This window comes from Camponotus vicinus, unplaced genomic scaffold (assembly GCF_025532165.1).
Source record: "Camponotus vicinus isolate PSW18456_S1 unplaced genomic scaffold, iyCamVici1.0 SCAF_6, whole genome shotgun sequence".
NCBI classification, from domain to species: Eukaryota; Metazoa; Arthropoda; class Insecta; order Hymenoptera; family Formicidae; genus Camponotus; species Camponotus vicinus.
This window is the reverse complement of record NW_028141978.1, coordinates 11,618,703-11,644,039: the sequence shown is the minus strand read 5'-3', so window position 1 is coordinate 11,644,039 and position 25,337 is coordinate 11,618,703. Positions and strand designations below refer to the sequence as shown.

Sequence of the window (25,337 nt, the reverse complement as noted above, 5' to 3'; positions counted from 1 at the left end):
ACACATATATATATGATATATAACAATAAGTCCAAATGTTAATGCTGTCAATATCAAATTATTTATGTTATTAAACATTTGAATAAATCGAATCCATTTATTTGATATTGATAACATTATAAATTGTATTTTGTAAATTGTAAATAGTTATAATTGTATATTAATTATAATCTAATATTGATATTTTTAATTATTGACATAAATGTGTATAAAATACAATTATAACTATAACTTAATGATATGCTTTCCGTTAAATTTATCTATTTATGAATTCCATATCGCGCGGCACTGAATACTCGTATTCGTAAAATAAATTAATAAATTATGATTGCGAAAATACCGTGCTTTTTCCGCGTTCTTTTCGCGTTCTTATACAAGATTACCGTTTTAACAAAAGAATTTTATCTGTCCCTCTCGTCAGATAATATTCCTGAACATTGCGCTAATTAAATATAAAGAAATATGGAATAAAAATGTGAAGATTCGATGTGATAAGTCGACGATTAAATATTAGCTTTACAAAATTTATCGCGGTCACCTTTGCTATTATAGAATCGCGAATTAATTATTAGAAATTTAATAATTTGTTTCTTCAGTTATATTTGTGTATTTACGATTGTGTATTTCGTATCGGAAAATATTCATAAATAAATTAATAAATTACGGTTGCGAAAAAATTACGGTGTTTTTCCCGCGTTCTTTTCGCCCTCTTAGACGAGATTGTCGTTTTAATTTAAAAGAGTTATCGTTGTTCCTTTCGTTATATAAACGTTAATGAAAGTTGCGTGGCTCGTACCGCCGAGGAGTCGAAACGATTTTCATTATGGAGAATTATTTCTCATCGGTTCTTATAAGATCCATTCGCGACGTCTAGTTCGGTGCCCTGTTAAAAATTGGGGATTTTTATTGTAAGATCACCACAATGGCTCTTATGTGGCACGCGCATTTAATGCGTTGAACGCACATTGCGTCGTCGACTTTCCATCGTCGGTGCCGTCAACGTGTCGCGGACGGCGGCATTTCGTTACCGTGTTTCCGCGTTGTAGTATTCTCGCGTCGTCGCGTTTTCGCGCTTCCGCGTTGGACTTTTTGTATAAAAATCCCAATTTCATTTATTGTCACGAGTCTCTACTTCCGATGCCAACTAACTGGGATGTTTCGAGTTTGCACACGTTGCTATGCAACGTACACTCTTGCTTCGTGCTTCGTCAAGTGATTCGGCCCGAATTAGTTAGAACTCGATCGATTGCTCGGAATGGTCGTCAATGAGTCCCTTCTCTTTGCTCGTCTACAGCCACACGCACTGCGTGTGTTAACCCTGTCGAGGAGTCGAGTGGATTCCCCTAGGCACGATTTTCGCTCGGTAAAAGGGGTTGCCTCCCCATTTTCTAAATTGCTGAATGTAAGCATTTAAAAAATGTGGGTATCCTCTTCTTTTGCCGTCTACTAGCCTGGTGTAGCATATAGCAACCGCGGGAGGCATAATATGTCCGGGCGGAGCACCTGAAATCGTGCTTAGCGGGTCCAGGTTCGATACGAGATAGGATAATTATGCGCGAAAAAGAGTTGGTGAACTTCATTTTCCTCTATTTCCGTCAATCGTTTCGTCTTCTTTCCGGTTTGGGCTTAGTCCTTGCTCGTTGTATCGTTGCAATCCCGACCGGTTGGCTCGAAGCTGATTCTTGTAAGTGAAATGGGATTTTCGCTCGTACCGAAACCGGGAGTGCCGTCTAAAGTATGTACATATTAAATATATACACATCGCGTGATCGAATATAAAATTTTTAATCGCTCTTATACAAGATTACCGTTTTAACAAAAGAATTTTATCGCTGTCCCTCTGCAATTGAATATTTTGAATATTATGGATTTATTTATTCGTCGCGTTTTATTACGAATTTAAATAAAAGCGCGATTTATCTTATAAAAATTCGGAAGTAATTCGGTCGGTAAATTGTATATTCGCAAACATTACAGACCTCAAATGATTGTCGAGATATTTTCGATTTTCTATATTTACGTGATAATAATTATATCACGCTCGTGTCTGTTGAGAGCTTCGATTATTATGTTATAAAAGATATACATATCGCAATCAGATATTCCGAATATTATCGATTTATTTAGTCGTCGCGTTTTCTCGGGAATTTTATATCGCGATTTATCTTAATATTATCTTATAATTTAATAGTTGATTTATACGTCGAAACTTTGCCTGTCTTTCCACGTCTTTGAATATTATCTTTTATAGTCTGCGCTAGTAGTGCAAATATTTTTTTTTACTATTTAAAAAGATGATGGATAATTTTATTGATGATTAATCGCGATTGTTTAAATCATTATATAAATCTTATTAAACTCTACTAATACATCGATAGTTAAAGATATAGTTAGATAGTTAAATTATTAGAGAGGGACTTTGGTAAAATCATTCATTTCGTTATTCTTTATTAAATCGTGGCGAACAACGTGATTTTTTAATTATATTTAAAATTGTAAAGTCTTAAGATTCATTTTATTTCATTTAACTAATCATGCGCGAATTGAATTTACTTTTACTTTAAAAATGTTTTAAAAATGAAATTTAAATTACCAAAATTATTTTCAAGAATATTAAACAAATTGCATAATTATAAATGTTCAAGATATATTTCAACATGTTATATTTTATTTTAAAAATTAAAAATATATCGTATATATGTGTAAATTAATATATAGCTATAATATTAAGTCCAAATGTTAATGCTGTCAATGTCAAATTATTTATGTTATTAAACATTTGAATAAATCAAGTACATTTATTTGATATTGATAACATAAATTGTATTTTGTAAATTGTAATTTGTAATTAGTAAATTGTAAATAGTTATAATTGTATATTAATTATAATCTAATATTGATATTTTTAATTATTGACATAAATGTGTATAAAATACAATTATAACTATAATTATATTACATGAAATAGTATTTACGATTGTAAATTACGTAAATACATTCTTATGTAAATTACACGAAAATTATCGAAAGTATACGTATAATGATGATATAATAGTAATTTCATTAAATTAACATATTTGATTCTATAGTATATATTTTTGAAATATTCATAAAAGAGTAACTGTTTATATTTTCATATCAAAAAGTCATTAATAAATTCGGAAAATTTTTATATAAAATGTAAAAGTTCGGTGCTAAATTAATGATGAGATATAAGCTTTACAAAATTTGACGAACGCCTTCGTTATAGAATCGCGAGTCAAATTATTATAAATTTAGCGATATGCTTTCCGTTAGATTTATCTATTTATGAATTCCAGATCGCGCGTAACTAAATAATCCTAAAATAAATTAATAAATTATGATTGTGAAAATACCGTGCTCTTTCCGCGTTCTTTTTGCGTTTTCAAACGAGATTGAATTAATAAAGGATCTTATCGCTATCTCTCTCGTCAGATAATATTGCTAAATATTGTTAATTAAATATAAAGAAATATGGAATAAGAATGTGAAGATTCGATGTGATAAGTCAACGATTATTACGAAATATTAGCTTCACAAAATTTAATGATCACCTTCTATATTATAGAATCGCGAGTTAATTATTATGAATTTAATAATTTGTTTCTTCAGTTATATTTGTGTATTTACGAATTTCGTATCGAAAAATATTCATAAATAAATTATAAATTACAGTTGCGAAAACACCGTGTTTTTCCCGCGTTCTTTTCACGTTCTTAGACGAGATTGTCGTTTTAATAAAAGAGTTATCGTTGTTCCTTTCGTTAGATAAGCGTTAATGAAAGTTGCGTGGTTCGTACCGCCGAGGAGTCGAAACGATTTTCATTATGGAGAATTATTTCTCATCGGTTCTTGTAAGATCCATTCGCGACGTCTAGTTCGGTGCCCTGTTGAAAATTGGGAATTTTTATTGTAAGAATGGAATTAATCCCGGTTTTTCCTGGCAATTTCCGAAAGCAATGATTTCGGTAGTCATTCAACGACGAACGCAATACGCTTCTTTAAATTCGAATTAATTTAAATAATATATATTTAGATGTGAGAGAAAATGCATCTATTTTTTTCTTCTCGTTAAAAATGTTCTGTCATTATTAAAGTTGGTATTATTATTGTCTAATTCCAGAAAGATTTAATAGTAGATTAAATATGGATATAGCGTTGTGTATAAATTTTTATTTTTCAAGTAATTTCATATTGTAATAGTTTTTATTAACTATTTGATAAAAATGATTACGAACGAATATATTTTATTATTAATTATTAATTATTTCTAGGTACTGGGGATATTAATATTAGTTTTTAGTTTCTTTTAAGAAACTATTTGCAGGTATTGGACATCCATCGCCATTTTAGAATATTAGTTTTTAGATATATACCATTTTATATATATATGTATAATAAAATACATGCACAAATTAACGTATCCAAAATATTTTTATAATTTTTATTAATATGATATATTATATATACGCGAAATTATATATGAATGTTACATAAAATGTGCGAATACTTAAAAATTTAGAGACGAATCGAATGGGTACCCCTATATCAGTAAGATATTGATTAAAAGAAAAAAAATTATTATTTTAAACGTTATAAGAATAAGAATCTAGAGAATTAACCTAGAATTAATTATATATTTAAAATTATTTCATTTATTTTATTTTGCACACTATTCGAATTGAAACTTTTTAAATCTTGCTGTTATCGGGTTCGATTCGTCTCGCGCGCGCAAACGGTACCCCAAATTATGTGTTCGCACATTTAACACAAACTCCAATGATGCATGTATTTTATTATTTATAAATATAATCGTTCGTAATCACATTTCAATAAAAAAAATCGTTATGTCCATTTAATTTTTAATAAAAAAATATATTTCTTAGTAATGGAAGAACATGTTTTCTGACGTGCATATCAATTTCGTGAATTGAAGATAATAACGAGGGAATTGTCGTTGATTTATTACTGAAATCATTGCTATTGGGAATAGTCCGGAAGATCCGAGATTCGTACCCTCTTACAGTGAAGTTCCCGACTTTCAATGGATCACTTAACGTTTTTCGCAGATTGATCTTGCGAAATCTGATGTAGAAACAAGATGTTAATATCGTTCTCCATTTTTAAGGTCGCTCCTCTTTTTATCGGATATTACCGGTATGTCATCCGCGTATCAAATGGCGTCGAATTATATTATAAAATTTATGCGCAATCGATTATTTTGAATATTATAGATTTATTTATTCGTTGCGTTTTATCGCGAATTTTAAATCGCGATTTATCTTATAAAAATTCGCACGTAAATCAGTCGATGAATTATATATTCGCAAACATTACAGACCTCAAATTGTCTATCGAAATATCTTCGCCTTTGTGTGATAATAATTATATCGCGCGCGTGTCTATTGAGGGAGCTTCGATTATTATATCATAAAAATTATAGATATCGCGGAATCGGTTATTCCGAATATTATCAATTTATTTATTTGTCGCGTTTCCTCAGGAATTTTAAATCGCGATGTGTCTTATATTTTAATATTATCTTATAATTTAATCGTTGACTTATACATCGAAGCTTTGTCTATCTTTTCACGTCTTTGAATATTGAATTTTCTAATAGTCCGCGCAAAATGCGCTAGCAGTGCAATTATTTTTTCCTACTATTTAAAAAACGATCGATAATTTTTTTAATGACTGTTTTAATCGCGATTATTTATAAATTGCGTGATAATTTGAGTGATAATAATTATGTCGCGCACGCGTCTATTGATGATTTCGATTATCATATTATAAAAATTTTCCATTTTATCTTATTTAGTTAGTCATGCGCGAGATATGTATCTTATTTTAAATCGCGACGTTCATATAAAATTGCATATTAATCGCAAATAAATCGGATAGTGAATTTTATATTCGCAAATATTACAGACCTCGAATGTCTATCGAAATATATCTTCGCATTTATGTGATAGCATAATTACATTGCGCGCGTATCTATTGAGGACTTCGCGATTATTATATTATAACAAAAATTATACATATCGAATATTCCGTATATTATCAATTTATTTATTCGTCGCGTTTTCCCGCGAATTTGAAATCGCGATTTACCTAACTTAATCGCTGACTTACATCGAAGCTTTGTTTATCTTTCCACGTCTTTGAATATTGTCGTTAATAGTCTGCGCTAGTAGGGCAAATATTTTTTTCTACTATTTAAAAGACGATTGATAATTTTATTAATGACTGTTTTAATCGCGATTGTTTACATTATTTAAATCTTATTAAACTCTACTATTACATTGATAGTTACAGATCAGATATAGTTAAATACGTAGTTAGAGTATTAGAGGGACGTTGATAATATCATTCGTTCCGTTATTCTCTATTAAACGTGGTGATAACGCGATTTTTTAATTATATATTAATTATATATTAAAATTGTAAAGTTTTAAGATTTATTTTACTTCATTGAATTAATCATGCACAAGATGTAATATGTATTTTCAATATGCGTTTTCTCAATCGCGACATTTATATAAAATAGCGTATTAATCGCAAATAAATCGCAAATAAATTCGCAAATATTACAGACCTTAAATGTCTATCGAAATATCTTCGCACTTGTGTGTGATAGTAATTATATCGCGCGTGTCTATTAGGGGCTCCGATTATATTATAAAAATTATACATATCGCAATCAAATATTTCGAATATTGTCGATTTATTTATTCGTCGCGTTTTCTCGCGAATTTTAAATCGCAATTTATTTTGTAATTTAATCTTTGATTTACATCAAAGCTTGTTCTATCTTTACACGTTTTAAATATTTCTTTTCATGGTCTGCACGAAATGCGTCAATAATGCAAATACTTTGTTCTACAATCGAAGAAATGATCAATAATTTTATTAACTGACTCTTTTGATCATGATTATTTACGTTTATACGTTATTTATATAAAACTAATTAAATTCTATTATTCTATGTCGATTATTAATAATAAATATCGATTATTAATAATAATTAATAATTAATCATCACTAATCAGTCTTGTCTGGTCTATGTAAAAATTTTTAGTAAATTTTATATTGTACGTATACTTTGGACAGTTTCGTGTAATAAATTTTATTTTGTATTAAGTTTAAAATTATAGTTTATATTAAATTTGTATTATATTTTGTAATACATATTTCTAATGCATTGTATTTTATATATTCTGCATTAAATTTTGTAATATATATATTTGTAATTATTTGTAATTATTTTTATATTACATAATCTAATATTTTGTAATGTGTTTTTTATGTAATTGCAAATTAATTATAATTTACGTTGTATATATTATAATTATGTAATATATATTTTTTATATGTATTATATTCTCTGTTTAAAAACTCTATAAAAAAAAATAAAAAAAAATAAAAAAATTTTTCCTCCTTAATTTTTCCTCCCCTGTATCTCCGCCTTAACGAAGGCATTTGCCAGGTGAGGAGGTTTCAGTACTCTCATGAACCTGATAGCTATGCCGGCGGTAATATACGCCGATATTCAAATAGTCTATTCTTATATTTAAAATCATTTGGATAATGTATGGGCACACATACATACACATATAGGTAAGTAATTTATAAAAATTATTTTTATAAAAATTATTATTTATCATATTTATATATTATTTTCAAAATAATGGTTGTTATACTCTGGTGCTATCGGCATTTCGTGCACATAGCACGGAACAAAACCAGAAATTGTGCACATTATATATTACCCTCTGAGAACATTCATGGACATTGGCTTTGTAGTTCATGTCCACGTTTTCAATGTCCATAGAGGGAGTATCGCCTTCAGGGATCACCTAAAAACAGACTATGGCCGGTATTCATAGTCCGATCTTATATTTGAGATCGTCTTAAGTTCGAGCTTGAAATGCTACGCAGCCATTTGATTGGTTGAATGAGGTCTGAAAGCGGCGTCTACAATGAGATTTTAAGGCGTAAGACTTAAAAAATTGACCAATCACAGTCAAGAATTAAGAGAATACTCGACTGTGATTGGTCAATTTCTTAAGTCTTACGCCTTAAGTCTCCTTAAAATCTCATTGTAGACGCCGCTTAAGTCAACCTCGGACCAGACTTAAGACAATCTTAAATATAAGATCGGACTATGAATACCGGCCCATGACATCTCTCAGGCTGCGTTCGGAAACATCACCCGAGTACCCCCGGGTATCATTTTATCCTTGTTGTTCACCGCATGTTAAACAAGGATAAAATGATACCCGTGTACACTCGGATGATATTTCCGAACGCAGCCACAGTCTTCTCTCTGGTTGATGCGCTGGAAGTGGGGGGATTCTAGGAAATTCTATGCGCTATCAATGCGCGCATCAAATGAAACGGAATAGTTTTCTCTGTAGCTTATGCGTTTTATGCGTGAAACGGAAGGCACCCCAAGTTTCTTTCTTGCAATACTTAACATGACTACAATCAAAACATAAGCGCTAAATGCGTTTTTTATAAAGGATAATGCAATTCTCAAGTGTGATTGACAGTGATTATTATTTTCAATAAGAATTTGATATTCGATTGTTTTCCAGCATAAAATTTGACAAGATTGTAACCATGCAAGCAAATGAACAGGAAAGTGATTCTATAATTTCTCTTCCCAAGGATGATTCTATGATTAGCAGTGACATAAAGAATAGTGAAACAATATCCGAGTCATCAGCATGTAATGAGCAAAGCACTGAAAAATTACGAGCAGAAAACATGTCTGAATCTTCCCCAAATGAAACAGATGATACTTGCAAAGAATCAGGATTTAAGAAGCCGCTTTTACTGATTGAACCAAAGCGGAGTAAGATTGAAAAGTCTCATATAGTGAATGATAATGTAATTCTTTCATCTTCTGATTTCTTATCTATGAATAATGGAGTGATCAAAACTCTCGATTTGCAAATAGGTGATAGTAAAGATAAGGCCGACAATTCAATCTTAGAGAACTCTGTAGAAAAGAATGTTTTATCTGATGCAAAAAATATTCCTGTATATTTGGAACCGAAATGGGGTGGGAAACCAACAGAGGAGTATAAGTTAGAAGTTCTCAAATCTGGTGTAATTCTAGAGAAGATTGATCTAACCAAGAGAAGTTTTTATTTGTTAGGCAGATTACCTTCTTGTAATCTGACTCTTGCTCATCCGACTATCTCAAGATATCATGCAATTATCCAATACAGAATGATGGAAGATGAGAAGAACTCTAAAGGTTTTTATTTGTATGACTTGGAAAGCACCCATGGTACATTTTGGAATGGACATCGTATAAAACCGAGAACCTATGTCCGATTGCATGATGGTCATATAATTAAATTAGGCGGTAGTCAGAGAAAATATATACTACAAGCACCAAATGATCAAGAAGAGGAATCTGAACTATCAGTTACTCAACTGAAGGTTTGTAACTTTTATTTATATGTAATTAATTGTCATAATAAATAATTTGCTGCTAATTATTATATTCTTGGTGAAAAGACAAGATTCTTAAGCATATCTGTTTATAGGAAAAACGATTGGAAGAGTTGCAAGAACGAAAGATTAGACAACAAGAAGAAAAAGAAGCTGAAGAGAGAGCAAAACAAGCAGCAGAAAATGAGGGTATTGATTGGGGAATGGGAGAAGATGCTGATGAGGAAACGGACCTCACAGAAAATCCTTATGCTTCTATGGCAGATGAAGAACTATATTTAGATGATCCTAAAAAAACACTGAGAGGATGGTTTGAAAGAGAGGGATATGATTTGCAATATCAAGTGGAAGAAAAAGGGATAGGCCAATTTTTATGCTGGATAAAGTAAGTTATATTAGTTATATAAGCTAAGTTACATTAATAATATAATTTTATTAGCCTACTTTTTCAACAGAGTTGCTTTAAAATTATGTTTAAGTTAATTTGATACTTTCTTTTGTATATCATATAAAAATAAAAAAAATTTTAGTTTGCCTAAAGAATGTTTTGGCGGTCGTTCTGTAAAAGCGGAAGCTCTTGTTAAAGGAAAGAAGAAGGAATCCGTCGTTCAATGTGCTTTGGAAGCCTGCAGAATCTTAGATAGGCATGGATTATTAAGACAAGCTAATCACGGTAATATTATAAATATTACTTTTGATATATGCAAGTTTATTTAATGCTTTATATTTGTTAGTTATTAATACTAACATTATTGATTACAGAGAGTCGAAAAAAGAAAGCAAAAAATTGGGAAGAGGAAGATTATTATGATTCAGATGAAGATAATTTTTTGGATCGAACCGGAGTAGTAGAAAAGAAACGTGAGCAGAGAATGAAACTAGCTGGAAAATTTGAAGAAAAAATTGAAACTTATAATTCATTGGTAATGTAATTTTATTTCTTCTTGTTTATTTATCTAAAATACTATACATACACATATATATATATATATATATATATATATATATATATATATATATATTTCTAATTTATTGTTTATATTTCAGACTGAAAAACATAACAATATTATGAATAAAATTTCGCATCTGACTAATCGTTTAAAAGAGGCACAAGAAAGTAATACTAAAGCAGCAGAATCTAACGAGGATTCTTTGGATGCTTTTATGTCTAATCTAAATACATCTTCTTTAAGTAAAAGCGATATAATAAAAATAAAGATGGAGTTGCAAAACCTTCATAAAGAAGAAATAAAATTAGTTAAATTAATAAATCTTACAAAGCCGGCCAATTTACCGCCTCTTGTTAGCCAAGTCCAGGCAGAAGATAAAAAGGACGATTTGCAGCAAAAATCAAAAGCTTCCGTGAAGAAAATTTCTCAACTTGAAAAAAGAAAAAAACTTTTTGAAGCAAAGGTAAGTTATCTATTTTATTATTTTGTTCCTTTTAATCTAAAGTATTTCTTTATTATTATTTATAATTTTTAAAAAATGTATAAAATATATAATTTTTCAGAATAAAGACGATTTTGCAAGAGCACAATTGTCAACTTTAGATAGTAATAATACTATAGATAATGTCGAAGAAGAGGAAAATGAAGAAGAAAGCGAAGATAATATGAAAGAAAAAGTCGAACTTGATATCAAAAAATCTACGCCATTCATGGAAGAAATAAAATCGCAGAATTACATTAAAACCAATGACGAACTGTGTACTTTAAAAAACATCGATGCAGAAACAGATGAACGAAACGCAAACATTGTAGATGATAAAAAACGAAGAAAAGATAAGAAATTAGAGAAATCGAAAATTATGAAAAAGCAATACGATCAAGATGTTCACTCGGAAGATTATTCTACATGGACACCACCACAAAATCAATCTGGAGATGGAAGAACAAGTCTTAATGATAAATATGGATATTAAGTTAAGGTTAATACTATATGTAAGATAAATAATGTAAATATTTCCAATCAAAACTTTGATATTAGTATCACACACACGCGCACACACACACACATATATATAAATATATAGAATATATTGAATAATATAATCGCAAGCTTTTTCTAATGTAAAAATTATTCTCTTCTAATTTTTAATTATTCGTATATATTTTTTTACAAATTAATAAATGATATAAGGTATAGTGGTAATAAAGAAAGCAATATTATGTATAGACATTCTATATATAATATATATGTCGTATATATAAGTATACATAATGTAATTATATATATTTATGTATATATGATTATACATGGATAATTTTTTGGTAGATTGCCAATTTTCCTCTTTTAAAAAAAAAATTGTTTTTGCTTTGCATTTATGAGCTAACCATCATTTTTAGATTGAAATCAAGCTTTGGCAACATTTATTTTGCACTAAGTTTATTTAAATTATTTGATGTCGCTAATTATCGGCATAAGAATTTCGTGCAGGAAAGTTATAGCGTTTTCGACTTGTCGGGTTCAATCGCTCCGGGGTAGTTTACTAGACATTATTGACCAATCGCAGTCATTCTTCTGAAGAATATATGGTTACATTCTTCAAAAGAATGGCTGTGATTGGTCAATAACGTCTAGTAAACTACCCCGGAGCGATTGAACCCGACAAGTCGAAAACGCTATTAGATTCTCAAAAAACTGGATTAAACTTGAATGCGTCCAGAAACCCTACCTGTAGAGTAAATTAACGTTTAATTCGCCAATCAGGAAAGAAAGAGCAAAATTTCTTGATCCTGGGTTACGTTCCAAAACGTCCTCTCCGAGGAAAATTTTACTCGATGGCCGTTCCGAAACTCTTTTAAGCCTTTCCGATTGGTTCAAATCGACCATCGAGTAAAATTTTCCTCGGTTACTTACGTTTTGGAACGTAACCCTGATTGGTCAATTAAAATGCTACTCTATCCCACGAGTAGGATTTCTGAACACACTTCTGATTGTCAAAATGGCAGAGTGAAGGGAAAGAGAAGCTATTATTGCGTAGCAGATCGTGACATGTTAGTTAATGTCAGTTAATGTTTTCAAAAATTTTATCTTGAACAAGGATATGGAGTACATCGACAATCGTCCGAGCTATTTCCAAACGAGTATGTATCATAATGATACGCGAAAATTTCGACTAACACGGTTAATAACCTCGTACTCTTGTTGACATTTCTGTAATTATTTTCATTTCCTATTCCTTGTATATACATCTCGTATCACGAAGTAATCAAAACGTTTTACATGTCATCAGTTTGGACCCCGATAGCTTCCATGGGTTGGTATATCGTAGGACTCGTGATTGTATTATACTATACATTTCCACTTATTCAAAAGAAGTATAAAAACTGGAAACTTGCGAGAAATCAGCAGGATGATGCTGCAATTGGTAAAAGTGAGCCAATAATTTATTTAAAAAAATAGAAATTTCTGAATGCCGGTCAATATATAATTTATTTGTAATATAAATTTATGTGACACATTTGTTATATTTGTCTAGAGACTGATGAATTACCACAACTATCGGCTAATGTAGAGCTAGCGCGACAGAAAATGCAAGAAGCATACAATAAGAGTTGTATTTTGGCACAAGTTAAAGAGGAAGAGGTATCTCATTGTCTTATTATATGCTACTTGATACATTAAGGCATACTTTATTGCACTAATTTTGTTAAATTTTTGAACAATTTATTTTTTGTTTAGGAGAAGGAGAAAAAGAGACAAAAAGTTTTAAAATTATTGGAAAATAAAAATGTAGGTACCAAGCTAGGTAATGCAATGGATAATGAAAAACCTAGTACAAGTACAAAACCTAGTACAAGTACAAAATCAAAGCTTAAATCAGGTAAAATTTTATTAAGTTATATATTTGAGATAAATATTGGATAGCAAGCGTACAAGGAATGAAGAAATAATTTAGATATATATATATATATATACAATCTATACTTATTTGCAGAATATAATCCCTTAATGGGTGACAATGCTCGTGGATATCGGCCTCCAAAACGTACTTGTTGTAAAAAGGGGGGATGTGGTTAATTGCAGTTTTACAAATTCTCAAAATTCTCATTTACTTTTCTGAAACAAATTTAATTAAGTGGAAATAAAAAAGAAAGTGATAATTAGTGCGGATTAAAATCGATATACTTAAAATGTGCAATATTCTATGTTTACAAATAACAATTTTAATAATTATTAGAATATGCAATTCTTGTACAAGCATTTATTTATAATTGTATAATTTTCATGCATTAATAAAAATTAGAGATAAGATTTTGACTTTATCCATCAAATTTAATGTAGGATTTATATATTTATATATTGTTTGCATATAGATTATTTTAAGGAGTTACGAGATTTCTTTGCAATTCTACAAAGAGGGAAGGAAGGAAAAATAATATAGCATAGGTGGTGCTTCAATTTTCAACATTACCTTTTATTAATCGTTATCAGTATAATACGCAATGATATATATCAGCATATGTTGCTTTATACGTGTATGTGATACTTGACAATAGCAACTGTTACAAATTATCTACAATCGTGCGCGTGTATGTCTCTATGTGTATGTATACGTGTGTGTAACGAGTGTCTCTGTGGCATGTATACATCTTACTCTTAAATTTCATCGATTTCACTCATGTGATGATAATCGATGAAAAGAGACCTTCTCCCCTTGTGTCTCTTTCGCGTATAGTAAATAAATTATAAAATTAACTATAAAAATGTTCACCACTTTTATTTTTATATCGCTGTATTTACAAAATATAAAAAGGAAAGATTGAGCTAAATACGCGTTTTCACGGACTCCTCTCCACATGTGTCGGGTATGTATGTAGGATGTATCGTAATCACATGTGTGCAGTCCGTAAAACGCAATCCGGAAAGAGAAAGAGAGAGAAATAGCTCGTACCAGTTCTTTTTTTTTCTTTTTCTCTCTCTTTCTCTTCCAGTGCCTTCAATACAAAAAATCGCTATTTTCGTGTTCTTAGTGATATGGATTACTTTTACGTGGTTCTAGCTCTCTAACAGTCTAATTAACCCTCCAGTGCCACATACCATTTATCGATGAAATGTCATTAGCCCGATAGTCGTCAGCGAGTCTGAGACACAATCTAAGAGTTAAATCTTTTTACAATCTGGTATTTCCGCAAAGACAGGTTCTCTGCATTTCAAATGAACAATGGAAAGTATAGATCCGCGCAATTTAGAACCGATTGAATGTGAAAATGTCAAATGAGAGAGAGAGGGACAGTGTTTTAATTCATTTAATTTTCTTATTCTATTTTTTTAGACTTATTTTAAGAATGCGCTCTTTTTGAAACGAATGTGAAACGACTTTTCCTAGAAATAAAATGTCAAGCGAGATCTTCGCCTTTAATATTTCAAGTTTTGTTATAAAAACAACTCGGGTTTTATTTCTGAAGTAATTATAAGATTCTCGAAATTAGAATCAAGATATCAAATCCAAATTCGAATTATTTTTTGATAGATCTCGACTATTTGGTATTTCTGGCTGGAAAGAATTTAGATGTAGTCTTAATTTTTAATATTCGGCAGTCTTGATCATTTTTTACATTTGAAATCCAGAGAACGATTCTCGCGGAAGTTCGATACCGCTACAGATGCGAATTATCGCAGTTTCGCTCTAACACAATGCATTCTTCTCCTATCGCGCTGCATGATGACAATTCTACTGACAAATAAGAATCCGTTTGACGAACTTGTGTCATGTCGCTATGAACGTGTGTGTTAATCCTGTGAGTGTTTTAAATGCCGCTTACGCGAGTCGTGTGCGCAACTTTTCATTCCGAATTACAATCTACCGTATTTTATACAAGTCCCCTTCTCAACCATCGTAACAATAATACAAAGATGACAAATTATATAAAAATAATACGTTATCTTTTTTCGTTCCTTCGCGCATTGATACGATGGTTTGGCAGTATGTCCGTTGGCTCGAATCACGATCATTTAGGAATGGAGAGAATACGGCGCTTTTCCGAAACGGTCACGATTCTATCAGCCATCGAAGAGATATATGTGCATGTAATAATCCTTCCTCGATAGTACGCAATTGCATCGCGCGATATGCCGATCCGAGTTCGCGCGAGCTTCCGGAAGTTACGTGTCCACCGCTCGCTTGCAGCAGTGACTTGCAACTGTAAACCCAAGTATAGTTTTTCTCAGATGTGTAAAATGTCTTCAGCTCGACTCGGATACGAGTTGCGTACATAAAACTATCGCAAGTGGACTCGCATCTTAACGGACGCAGTTATCTCTCGAGGAAGATCTCTTCTCGCGAGGGCGAGAAGAAAAAAGACGGAGCACTGAACGCCTTAAAAGTGCCGACTACCTAAACTCGACATCTCCCTTCTCTCGCGATTTAACACGGCTCCCGCTGATGGTCGCGCGAACTCGTCCTGACGACGGATACTTAAAATACACATCCTACCTAATTACGTTTACTGAGATGCTTTCTTCTACCTAGAATAGTCTCGACTTGCTTTTCTTTCCTTCTTTTTTCATTAGTCTAAAATTGTATCGAGATGATATCCTCAACCTATTCGTTATTTATTTCCTCGTCTGCGCTTTTTGGATGGACTTTTTTTATTGAATATGAATCTACTCACGCGCATCAATGTGCGCGTGAGTAGATTTATACACATCGGGACTTACATCGCTATACATATAGTATATCACTAGATAGACCTTAAATTCAACACTCTCTGAATTTATAAATTTAAAGTTCGATATCTTTTTCTTTCTCTGTTTAGAGCTTTTAATTACTTTTTTTTCTGACTTTTCCGTGCCTCGATTATCTTCGAGATCGCAATTCCTGTGTGTGATTTTTTTTCTGTTTTCTACGGAATTTACATTTTATATGGCAGTGGTTTATCGGGTATCCAAGTGAGTAGTAATATCTGTCGCGCGGGATGATTTTTCTATTCAGGCAGCATGTTCGGTTCACGAAACCGAATGAAACTAATTATATTGCGTATATATATATATAATAAATTTGAGCGATTTGCCACGCGTCACTGAACGAGTTACATGCAAGCTTCTTATTCGATAACGCTACTTATTACCTAATCGAAAGTCGTAATTAATAAGTTGCATACATTCGCATACAAGGCTACATCCTCGTTTGCTCGCGACGTCGTTACGTGGATGAAAAACATTGATAAAATCGCAGAATCTCATTTCCGCGTAACGCGCTGTCACAAAATTAAAAAGAATCCAAATCGATGGCTTTTCTTAAAAAATGCGTATAAAATATCTCGACTAAGTATATACATGATAAAAAAGCGCGGATTACGGATTAAACGGATGTTCCGAAACAGTGTTTCTCCTAAATTAACCGTCGATATTGTGAAAAGAGTTCAACATAGACAGATTTAACATTTTAGTTTTACTTAAAATTTACATTTTTTTATCTCCCTCCTTGAGTAATTATATTCGCATAAAAGAATTATTAGTAACATTTAGGAAATGCTATGTCGTTAGTAAATGCTAAATGTGGAGTACTTAACATGCATGCATTCTCAGTCGTATTCTTGATAAATATTTGCATATATGCAAATTCGTTCGTTAAAAATAAATTTCTTGCGACAATTTTCTTGTAGTAAATGTTTTATTCACCACATAATGTTTATTCTGAAATTTGTGTAGCTTCTCTCTAGATCAAGTTTATCGAGATATAATACGAGAAATGCTGATTCGAATCATCCGTAAATTCTGCGAATAAAAGCAACATTCTCTCTCTCTTTCTTTCTTTCTCTCTTATTAAAAATGTGCGTTTCAAAGGAGAGAAAGACGAGGGCACATATAGTAATATAATTTCATGATTTTAATAGTGTACAATTTTTTTTAATCCCTATGCAAACGTGCTTTCTACGAATGCAAATGTATTTCGTTGCGTTTTCGATCTAAAATCTCACAGATCGCAAAAAAAATTTTTCAAATAAATAAAAAAAAGAATACAAAGGCCTAAAGAACATCATTTCTCAAAATATGAGTTTAAAAATTATTTGTGAATCGTACATCATATTGCTTTCATTATTTCACAATTTTAACTTTTTATATTTTCATTTTTATAATTCTCTATCTTTGATAATGATGATAATAATAATAATAATGATAATGACCTTATGGACGTATTGTATTTAAATTTATAATTTGTATTTATAATTATTTATTCCATGAGAAAAATTAGACCATGGCGACGGAAATATCCGATAAAATCGGAATCAGGTACGCATTCGAGAATAATGCACCTTGCATTGGCGGTACAGCTTCGAAACGCACATTTCTAGAGAGTTTTCAATTTTACGTATCAAATCGTGTTACGTACGTGTATAATAAACAGAGTACACGAAACATCTTACATGTCTCTCTCGCTTATGTAATACAGCTTTAATTGTGTGTGTGATAGGGCGTATAAATTAATAATTAATGACTAATCTCGTTAGAATAACTTTATACAATTTATACAGAGACCGTTTGCATGTGTCTGATATGATAATATATATATTACGAGTTTATTGTTACTTCGTTTCTTTAAAAACGTTACTACGTGCATTCATTTTGGAAGAATTACATACGTCCGCCCTTCTTCGTGGAAATTAGCCCTCCAGGGTTGCCTCTCTTAGGATTTAGGAACGTTATATCCAAAATAATATGCTTCATTTGTCGCGCGTAGCCAGAATATCAGTACAGGCCGTCGAAAATAAATGCCACGCTTTGCAAGGTCAATATACGAGCGCGACATGTTAATCCTTTCGCTACGACGATTATGCCTGCCTATCCATTAAGGTTTCACCCGTGTTTCGCTAAGACTGTAATCGTACCTTCCTCTAATTGTTCGAATTAACAACGACAATAGAATCATCTTTGCCATCTTCACATTCCGCATTTAGTCGTGTTAAATGCAACTGTTATCACTCAGAATCGAAGGAACTAGTTTATAAATTAGATATCATTTAAATGCGGAACATGGATATAAGTGATTACTATATATAATACAAATCGCGATATAATACACTTGAGTATCACGCGATAAAAAGCAATTGCTTCGTTTGCAAAAATGAATATAAATTCGACGAAATCGTAACGAAAGGATTATTCCACGCAAAGAACAAGCAAATACAGTTGATCGATTTAATATAATGGACGATTGTTCGCTCGATTGCTTTCGAGACAACGATTTCCGAGTGAAATCATTTTGATACTCAAAGAGGACCACGAAATCACATTGTTCCAAAAATCCATACCAAGAATCTTGATATTTCGTTTTCGTAAATATTCATCTCCACACAATTATGTATACGTATACACTTATTATTGCTATGATGGTATGACAGTGAAGATTTGTCTCTTTTTTAAGAAATAGTCTCGAAGCATTTCTCTGCGATAGTTTCAACAACTTTGATCAATTTTTTAGTCGTAAAATCGCATATTATTTGTTATAAGAATGTATTTTACATTGCTTACAAGAAGCTTGATTTTGTTTTATTGGTTTATAAAATTAAATTATTGCAAATCACATCTTGCGAATAAATTTCGATAATTAGTCAAATGAGATAAATTGTGTTTGCTTGATTCATATGCGTTTTATGCGATCCGTATGATATTTATATTCTTGAACATTAATTCCAGTCGCGCGACACCCTTTGTAGCTCGTTGGCATTCGCGAGTTAACATACGATTTATAAAGTCATTATTTAAGAAATTATTTAATTAAACTAGCAGAATATCTTAACATCGTGTGCGAAAAATCGTCAATGGGAATGGCAGTATATATGGCAGTCGAGAGTATAATAAAGTTTAAAAAGTGCCAACTGGAATATTAGACCGGCGTGACCGCTTGGGGATTAAATCTTCGCTCAAGAAACAGAGACGCGACAGCAAACATAACTTCTTCTTTCTTTTTTTTTCCCTTAATGTCGTTCGAAGTTCACTTTTGGTTCACATATAAAATGAGACGCAAAACAAATAAAGTCTAATGAAACGTTTTCATCAGTCCATTTGGCAAAGAGTCTGTTTGAAAAAGAAACAGTATTACACGTCACTAATCCTTTTTTCTGAAAGCCCTTATCTGAATAGTGAGTACAAAACGATTGAATGCGTCATGTATATATAACGGGTTGCACCAGCGTTAAAGCGTTAATAAAAAGCGTTGCGAATGTCAATCACGGGATTTATTCTGCAATCTCCAAGTATCAAGATTGCGTTTCTTCCGCGATAGAAGACCATTATTGCCCTTCGTACGAACATAGAGATATTTTATGAGCTTAAGCTATCGCCGCACATAATCGGCTAAACGTAAGCGTTCTCAGTCATGGAATACTTACTAATTACTTTGCGAAATCTATCAAACCTTCTTAATATTATGTAACACGGTAGTACGCGGAAAGTGCGAGATTCATCCCGCAACTTTGCTACCGAACTCACTTTCTTAATGAGCCTGTGTATAACCAACAAATTAAATCAGAGTACATCAGCTTGCAGGCCGTCAATTATGTATATAAAGGCGCGCTTACAGTACTTGACGAGCGTCCGCGACAGTTTGCTGACTGCGTAACGGCCTCCCGTAATGCAGACTGCGATCGTTCGTTGTGATCGAAGGCCGTTCATTCAGGCACGTCCTATACTTGCTACGTTCAGGCAGAATTTAGCTCTCACGGTGATCACCCAGTCGACTAGAGTCCGATGGAGCGATCGGGTTATTGCCGCTTACAAAGATACTATTTAGCTTATTGTATCGCTGACTGCTCGTACTACTCATCGTATTCGAGGCCGAAGAATTGTGCTGGCTGTAACCACCTGTTCTCGAAAAGCCAGGCAATTTGTCTGAAAGGAATAAAAAAAAAAAGTTAAGACAAATTCAGGGATAAAATTTTAATTTAAAGTCGATAAGTTTTCATCTTTTCGTTACCTTTACTACGATGCCTCAGCCTTTCCTGCGAATTCGTGCTTCCGCATTGTCTCGAAGGGATGCAAGAATAATTGCTGTCGCTGCTGTACGTGGGCGAAGACGTTCGATTTCTTCTTCGTGGACTCCTGTTACTCCTGCTTCGGGAACCCGTTGTTCTACCGCTACTGTGGCCGCACGCGGTACCGTATTGTTGTGCGTTGTACTGTACGGTGTCAGCGTAGAGGCAACTCGATTCCGAGCATGAGCAACACGCGTCCGAATGTGTATTGGAATCACACGACTTCCTGTCCCACTCGTCGTTTTCAGGTTGATAGAGATTATCGTTGTGAAACATGTCATCTCTGTGCCGATAGAGCTCCTCGTTCACGGACGATGGCGTAAGATGTGATTGTTGTTGATTACAGGAACGCGCAAACGCGGATTCGCGGACACCATAGTCATCCGATAGACCGTTCTGATGATGGCCGTAAATAACAGAGCCACTTTCGTACTCGTTCTCCTGATTCTTATAATCGTAATGATTAAAAGTTTGCGGGAACGAAGGTAACGGCGGCGGATTAGTTTGCGGCGGTAGCGTTGTATATCTGCCCTGCGACACTTGTAGATTACTGGACACCGAGAGAACGCCGGGTTCTGAATGCTGCTGATTCTGCCCACCACCATTCCATGGTGTCGGTGACGGACTGAAACTGTTAGTCACTCTGATGGGAGGAGTGGGCGGACTCTGTAGATTGCCCGAGCCGGCGCCAGAGCCGCTGCAATGATCCAAATCGTTTTGAACGTTTCTCTTGCCGAGATGCGGACTGAACGGCACTTGCTGCTGTTGCTGTTGGTGCGAATGTTGCAACTGATGCTGCTGCTGTTGTATCCGGCCGGCGGCCAGCGATGCGCCGAGCGGAGGCGGATGCTCGGGTGGCGGCGGTAACATATCGCACCAGTTGGGCATCGGCATACCGGTTTGAGGCGCGTCGCTGCTCGTCGGCCCTGCTATTCTGTACTGTCTTCTCTGTATATCTAAGTTCTCGTCCGCGTAGGTAGCGTCGCCGCCACTCATGTTATCACTGCTCGGCGACACCGTGGATTTATTGGGTTCTTGATTCGAGTCCAGACTCGAATAATCGGGTTTCAGGCACGAGTCGCTAGAGTTTGACTTCTGACAACTGGTTTCGATCGAATCCGAATTACGACTGCCTACGCACAAAGTTGTGGTGGCATACGGCTCCGGTGGCGGTGCCTGCATTTGCTTGCGCGTGTTATAAAATGTTGTTAGATTCACTTCAGCGTATTCTGAGCCGGTCATGCCCATTATACCGGCTGCCAGCATATGTTGATTGTTGAGCAACTTGGTCTCGCAATCCTTGTCATTGGCGGCTTGGAGAGTATTGGTAGGCCGCCAACCGCGTTCTAACCAGAGCGTATCCTTGTTTAATTGACAGATATCGTTTGCGGTACCCACGGGTACATTTAAGTGACCCAGTTGCTTGCTCATCGCTTGCCTGCGTCTCACGTAGAGCGCGGCTAATAACACGACGATAACGACAAATATCGTTGTTATCATGAGGACGAGAAACCACGTTTCTCTGACGACGGATGCACCCCCGTGACTGGGATCGGTTCGCGGCGGTAACTGCGTTATTTGTCCCGGATCCATGTTCAACAGTGTCGGACTAGAAAAGGGACCGAGCCCGATGCGAGTTTGTCCAGCGACGCGTGCCGTATATAAACCGCCAGTAGTCAGGCTGTTGATGATGACCGACGTGGTTGACGCATTCAGGGACATTTGACCAAGGATTTTATTGCTGCTGTTGCTCTTGATCTGAATCTATCAGGCGAATATGAATTGACAGTTAAATTAGATAAAAAAACTAACTCTTTTTCTCGCGATTTACGTGAAAGAAGTAATCCTTACCTTGTAACCGATCAATTGACCGTTTTGAGTGTTCTTCGGCGGCGGCGACCACCGAACGAATGCCGAGGTCATATTTATCATTCCTACGTGAACGTTCTCGGGAGCGCCCGAGGGCACATCTTCTAGAGTAGTGACCAGCTTCACGTTGCTCGGTCGGCCTTCGATTATCTTGTAGAAGGGAACCAGGAAGAACTCGTATCGCGTATACTTTTTTAAATTGGTGAGCACATAACTAGTGGCGCCGGCGTTGAGTACCGTGACCATCTGATACTCTGGTTTCTCGGAAACCTCGCGATACCGTATATAAAGACCCTCCACTAAATCCGCTGCGCCGAGAATCTAAAATTTAGATTCTAGTATGTTATTCTAATTCTTGCTGTTGTTATTGGAACGTTTTCCAATTCCAATTGTCGTATCAGGATATATATCTCAAATATATTTTCTCTCGGGAAAAATTTTTTAATATATTTTACACAAACAATATTTTCCACAAACAAAAAAAGAATTGCACAAGAGTTTAAAAAATATAATTTATTAATATATTTTCAATGTTTTTATGAGAAAATATGAGAGAGATGTTATATTATATTATAAATACACATGCTAAATTAAGTCTCTGTTAAAATAAAACGTTATCATATACATTGAAAAAATAAATTAATATTTTTTTAACAAATGTGTGTGTATGTGTGTGGTAATGCTTTTATATAGCTAAAAATTTATTTTTAAAAATTTTCGAGCTAGCGCAGTTTTCGCAATAACCCCCCTCCCTATCGTTGTATTAAATCGATATAGACAGAACACAGGAAGTTTCAAACGACACTTACGTCCCACATAATCTTGACGCTAGTACTGGTCAACGGTTGCACCTCTTTGAGATGTAAAATCTCGCTGTTTAACCGATCTCTGGCGCGAGTCAGTTCCACTTGTGGTACCGTATGCTGATTTACGTTAGTAGTTTGCACTACGTCCGACAATGGTCCGGGCAGCGAGAGTCCGTGGTTATTTTCTGCTCGTACTAGGAAAACGTAATTGGTCTCTGGCCTTAAATCTGTCACCTGTTGATGAATAAAGCAGGGAACCCGACTCGTTAGCTCGATAAAAAAATGCAAAATAAATTTAAACAACGAATGCCAAATAATATAAAAAATAAAATAAAGAATCTCAATGTTATGCACAAATACATGTACGTTTGAATATTGTTTACATCTTTTATTCACTACCAAATATTTATTTCTTTATATCGCGATACTTATCTTGAAAGGGACTAATTTATTCTCTTTTCAGGTTGCTCAAAGTACTATATTATCCGGCAACAAAGTTCAATATATATGAGATGTCCGCTTGATAAAGAATATTAAAGTATCTCTAGACGCAGATGACCGCTTCTTTGTAGGATTAGGTGCCTCTCCGGTCCTCTTATTAAATCGTAGTTCCAGCATACATGGAACTTCGATATTAAATTTTTAAACGCCACAACGTGAACACAATTTAGCTTTATAGATCCGTTTTTCAACACCGCACATGGTGTCGCAAACTGCTTTCGTCAGCAGTCCACGTTCTAAACACACTTTCGAAACGATACACGCGAAGCAAGGAGGGAAACTGAAAATATCTACTTGAAAAGATCATTGAAACTCTGAAGTGTAAGCACTAAGGAAAGGAGGTCAAGCGTCGCCGATCCTCGATATAATACTCACGGTATAGATATCGTCGAGGACACCCGTGGCTGCCACCACCCAGCCGGTGTTCAGGTTGCTGCTGTAATACTCGATATTGTAGCCGATGATCTTGCTCTGGCCCTCGTGGCCCGGGCTCCACGTCAGGGTGACCGAGTTACTGGTGGCGTTCACTATTCGCGGCTTGCTCGGGTTCTGCGGCAGCGCTGACACGTCGGGCGTACGGTGAAAGCTGGCGCCGGAACTCACTGTCAGGTAGGCCGACCACGAGGTGTTGCCGGACTCGGACGAGGCGATGCAGGTGTAGAGGCCGGAATCGTTGGCGTGCAGATCGTCGATGAACAGCGTGCCGTTGATGGCCATCGTGATACGGCCGCCCGGACGTACGAGCACGCCCTCCTTATGCCAGTGAACCCGCGGCGTGGGTGTACCGACCGCTCGGCACGGCAACGAGGCGACGCTCTTCAGCGGCAGGGTTTGATTCGCCGGACCCAGCTCGATTATGGGCGGCGGTGTCTCCTCGACGGACGTCACCTTTATTACGACAGACGGAAACTGTATTTGATGGTCTACTTCGCGGAGAAAGAACGCCGCGGGCGTCTCGCCTCCTTTCGACTCTACGTTCCGGTGCAGGAATGAGACGAGAATTCTAGCGAGGTTCGCTTTAAAGTAATCGCGGAAAATTTTATTTTCGTGATGAATCTTTTTCCAAAAAGATCCACGTATACAGGGTGTATCTGAAATGATGCACTAAACTTTAGGAGCGTATTCTAGAGATCAAAATAAGACTTTTTTTTTCCTATGAACATGGGTCCGCAAATGAACCCCCCTCCGAGCTAGAGGCCCCTAAAGTTTGGGGAAAAAATTAAAAATTGGCTGTATTTCAGAAAAAAAAAGGTTTTGACGTTACCTATCACCCTCTCTTGAGAGATAAATAAATTTGCGTTGCGGATGTTTGGTCAATTTCACACATTTTCGAATTTTAACTCGGAGGGGGGTTCATTTGCGGACCCATGTTCATAAGAAAAAAAAAGTCTTATTTTGATCTCTAGAATACGCTCCTAAAGTTTAGTGCATCATTTCAGATACACCCTGTATATGGAGAGATATAGAGAAGTTACAAGTGTCACGGATGCTTAAAATTCACGCGATTAAACTTAGAATTTTTCGATATTTGAATAAGTCAGAATTATACCGGTTAAAGTCATACCTTCCTCGTTTTTGCCTGGTATGTGGAAGATTATGAACTAGCTACCCGCGCTTACTTATAGCCGTTGAATTAACCGAATATTGCATCCACCAAGTTCGGTCGAATAGCTCTAGTGTTGGAGTGAAAATA

The 25,337-nt window shown here is 34.5% G+C and overlaps 3 protein-coding genes across 6 annotated transcripts in view; 2 read left to right on the top strand and 1 right to left on the bottom strand.

Moving 5' to 3' along the window:
• Positions 1–8,366: 8,366 nt before the first annotated feature.
• Positions 8,367–11,657, top strand: LOC145973089 (kanadaptin). 2 transcript variants are annotated; one of them, XM_083102268.1, is made up of 7 exons: positions 8,367–8,878; positions 8,984–9,474; positions 9,582–9,871; positions 10,017–10,159; positions 10,249–10,409; positions 10,534–10,899; positions 11,000–11,657. In XM_083102268.1, exons 1-7 carry the CDS (start codon positions 8,644–8,646, stop codon positions 11,408–11,410), a joined length of 2,097 nt encoding a protein of 698 aa, XP_082958394.1. In that variant the 5' UTR covers positions 8,367–8,643; the 3' UTR covers positions 11,411–11,657. The 2 variants fall into 2 exon arrangements, with proteins under 2 accessions (XP_082958394.1, XP_082958393.1); XM_083102267.1 differs by having other exon boundaries at positions 8,367–9,474.
• A 758-nt stretch (positions 11,658–12,415) lies between these two features.
• LOC145973846 (selenoprotein S) lies at positions 12,416–14,370 on the top strand. Of its 3 annotated transcripts, none has more exons than XM_083103446.1 (5): positions 12,416–12,575; positions 12,725–12,859; positions 12,971–13,077; positions 13,174–13,315; positions 13,430–14,370. In XM_083103446.1, the coding sequence occupies exons 1-5, from the start codon at positions 12,494–12,496 to the stop codon at positions 13,510–13,512; spliced, it is 549 nt and encodes a 182-aa protein (XP_082959572.1). In that variant the 5' UTR covers positions 12,416–12,493; the 3' UTR covers positions 13,513–14,370. The 3 variants fall into 3 exon arrangements, with proteins under 3 accessions (XP_082959572.1, XP_082959571.1, XP_082959573.1); XM_083103445.1 differs by having other exon boundaries at positions 12,725–12,865; XM_083103447.1 differs by having other exon boundaries at positions 12,506–12,647; positions 12,725–12,865.
• Positions 13,889–25,337, bottom strand: part of LOC145973845 (roundabout homolog 2) — a 107,253-nt gene continuing 95,804 nt past the window's right edge. Inside the window, exons 7-11 of the mRNA XM_083103444.1 lie at positions 24,020–24,532; positions 23,147–23,377; positions 22,320–22,658; positions 20,411–22,232; positions 13,889–20,325 (exon numbers count right to left, since the gene is read on the bottom strand). Coding sequence (XP_082959570.1) covers positions 20,147–20,325; positions 20,411–22,232; positions 22,320–22,658; positions 23,147–23,377; positions 24,020–24,532 — 3,084 coding nt within the window. The 3' untranslated portion in view covers positions 13,889–20,146. The remainder of the gene's footprint in view (positions 20,326–20,410; positions 22,233–22,319; positions 22,659–23,146; positions 23,378–24,019; positions 24,533–25,337) is intronic.

Excerpts from the sequence above, each read along its gene's own strand:
- LOC145973089 (XM_083102267.1), top strand. The coding sequence starts at position 8,644 with ATGCAAGCAAATGAACAGGAAAGTGATTCTATAATTTCTCTTCCCAAG. Across the intron at positions 10,160-10,248 it reads ATTAAGACAAGCTAATCACG|AGAGTCGAAAAAAGAAAGCA; the intron begins GTAATATTATAA and ends TATTGATTACAG. Across the intron at positions 10,900-10,999 it reads AAAAACTTTTTGAAGCAAAG|AATAAAGACGATTTTGCAAG; the intron begins GTAAGTTATCTA and ends ATAATTTTTCAG.
- LOC145973846 (XM_083103445.1), top strand. The coding sequence starts at position 12,494 with ATGTCAGTTAATGTTTTCAAAAATTTTATCTTGAACAAGGATATGGAG. Across the intron at positions 13,078-13,173 it reads CACAAGTTAAAGAGGAAGAG|GAGAAGGAGAAAAAGAGACA; the intron begins GTATCTCATTGT and ends TTTTTTGTTTAG. Across the intron at positions 13,316-13,429 it reads AAAATCAAAGCTTAAATCAG|AATATAATCCCTTAATGGGT; the intron begins GTAAAATTTTAT and ends ACTTATTTGCAG.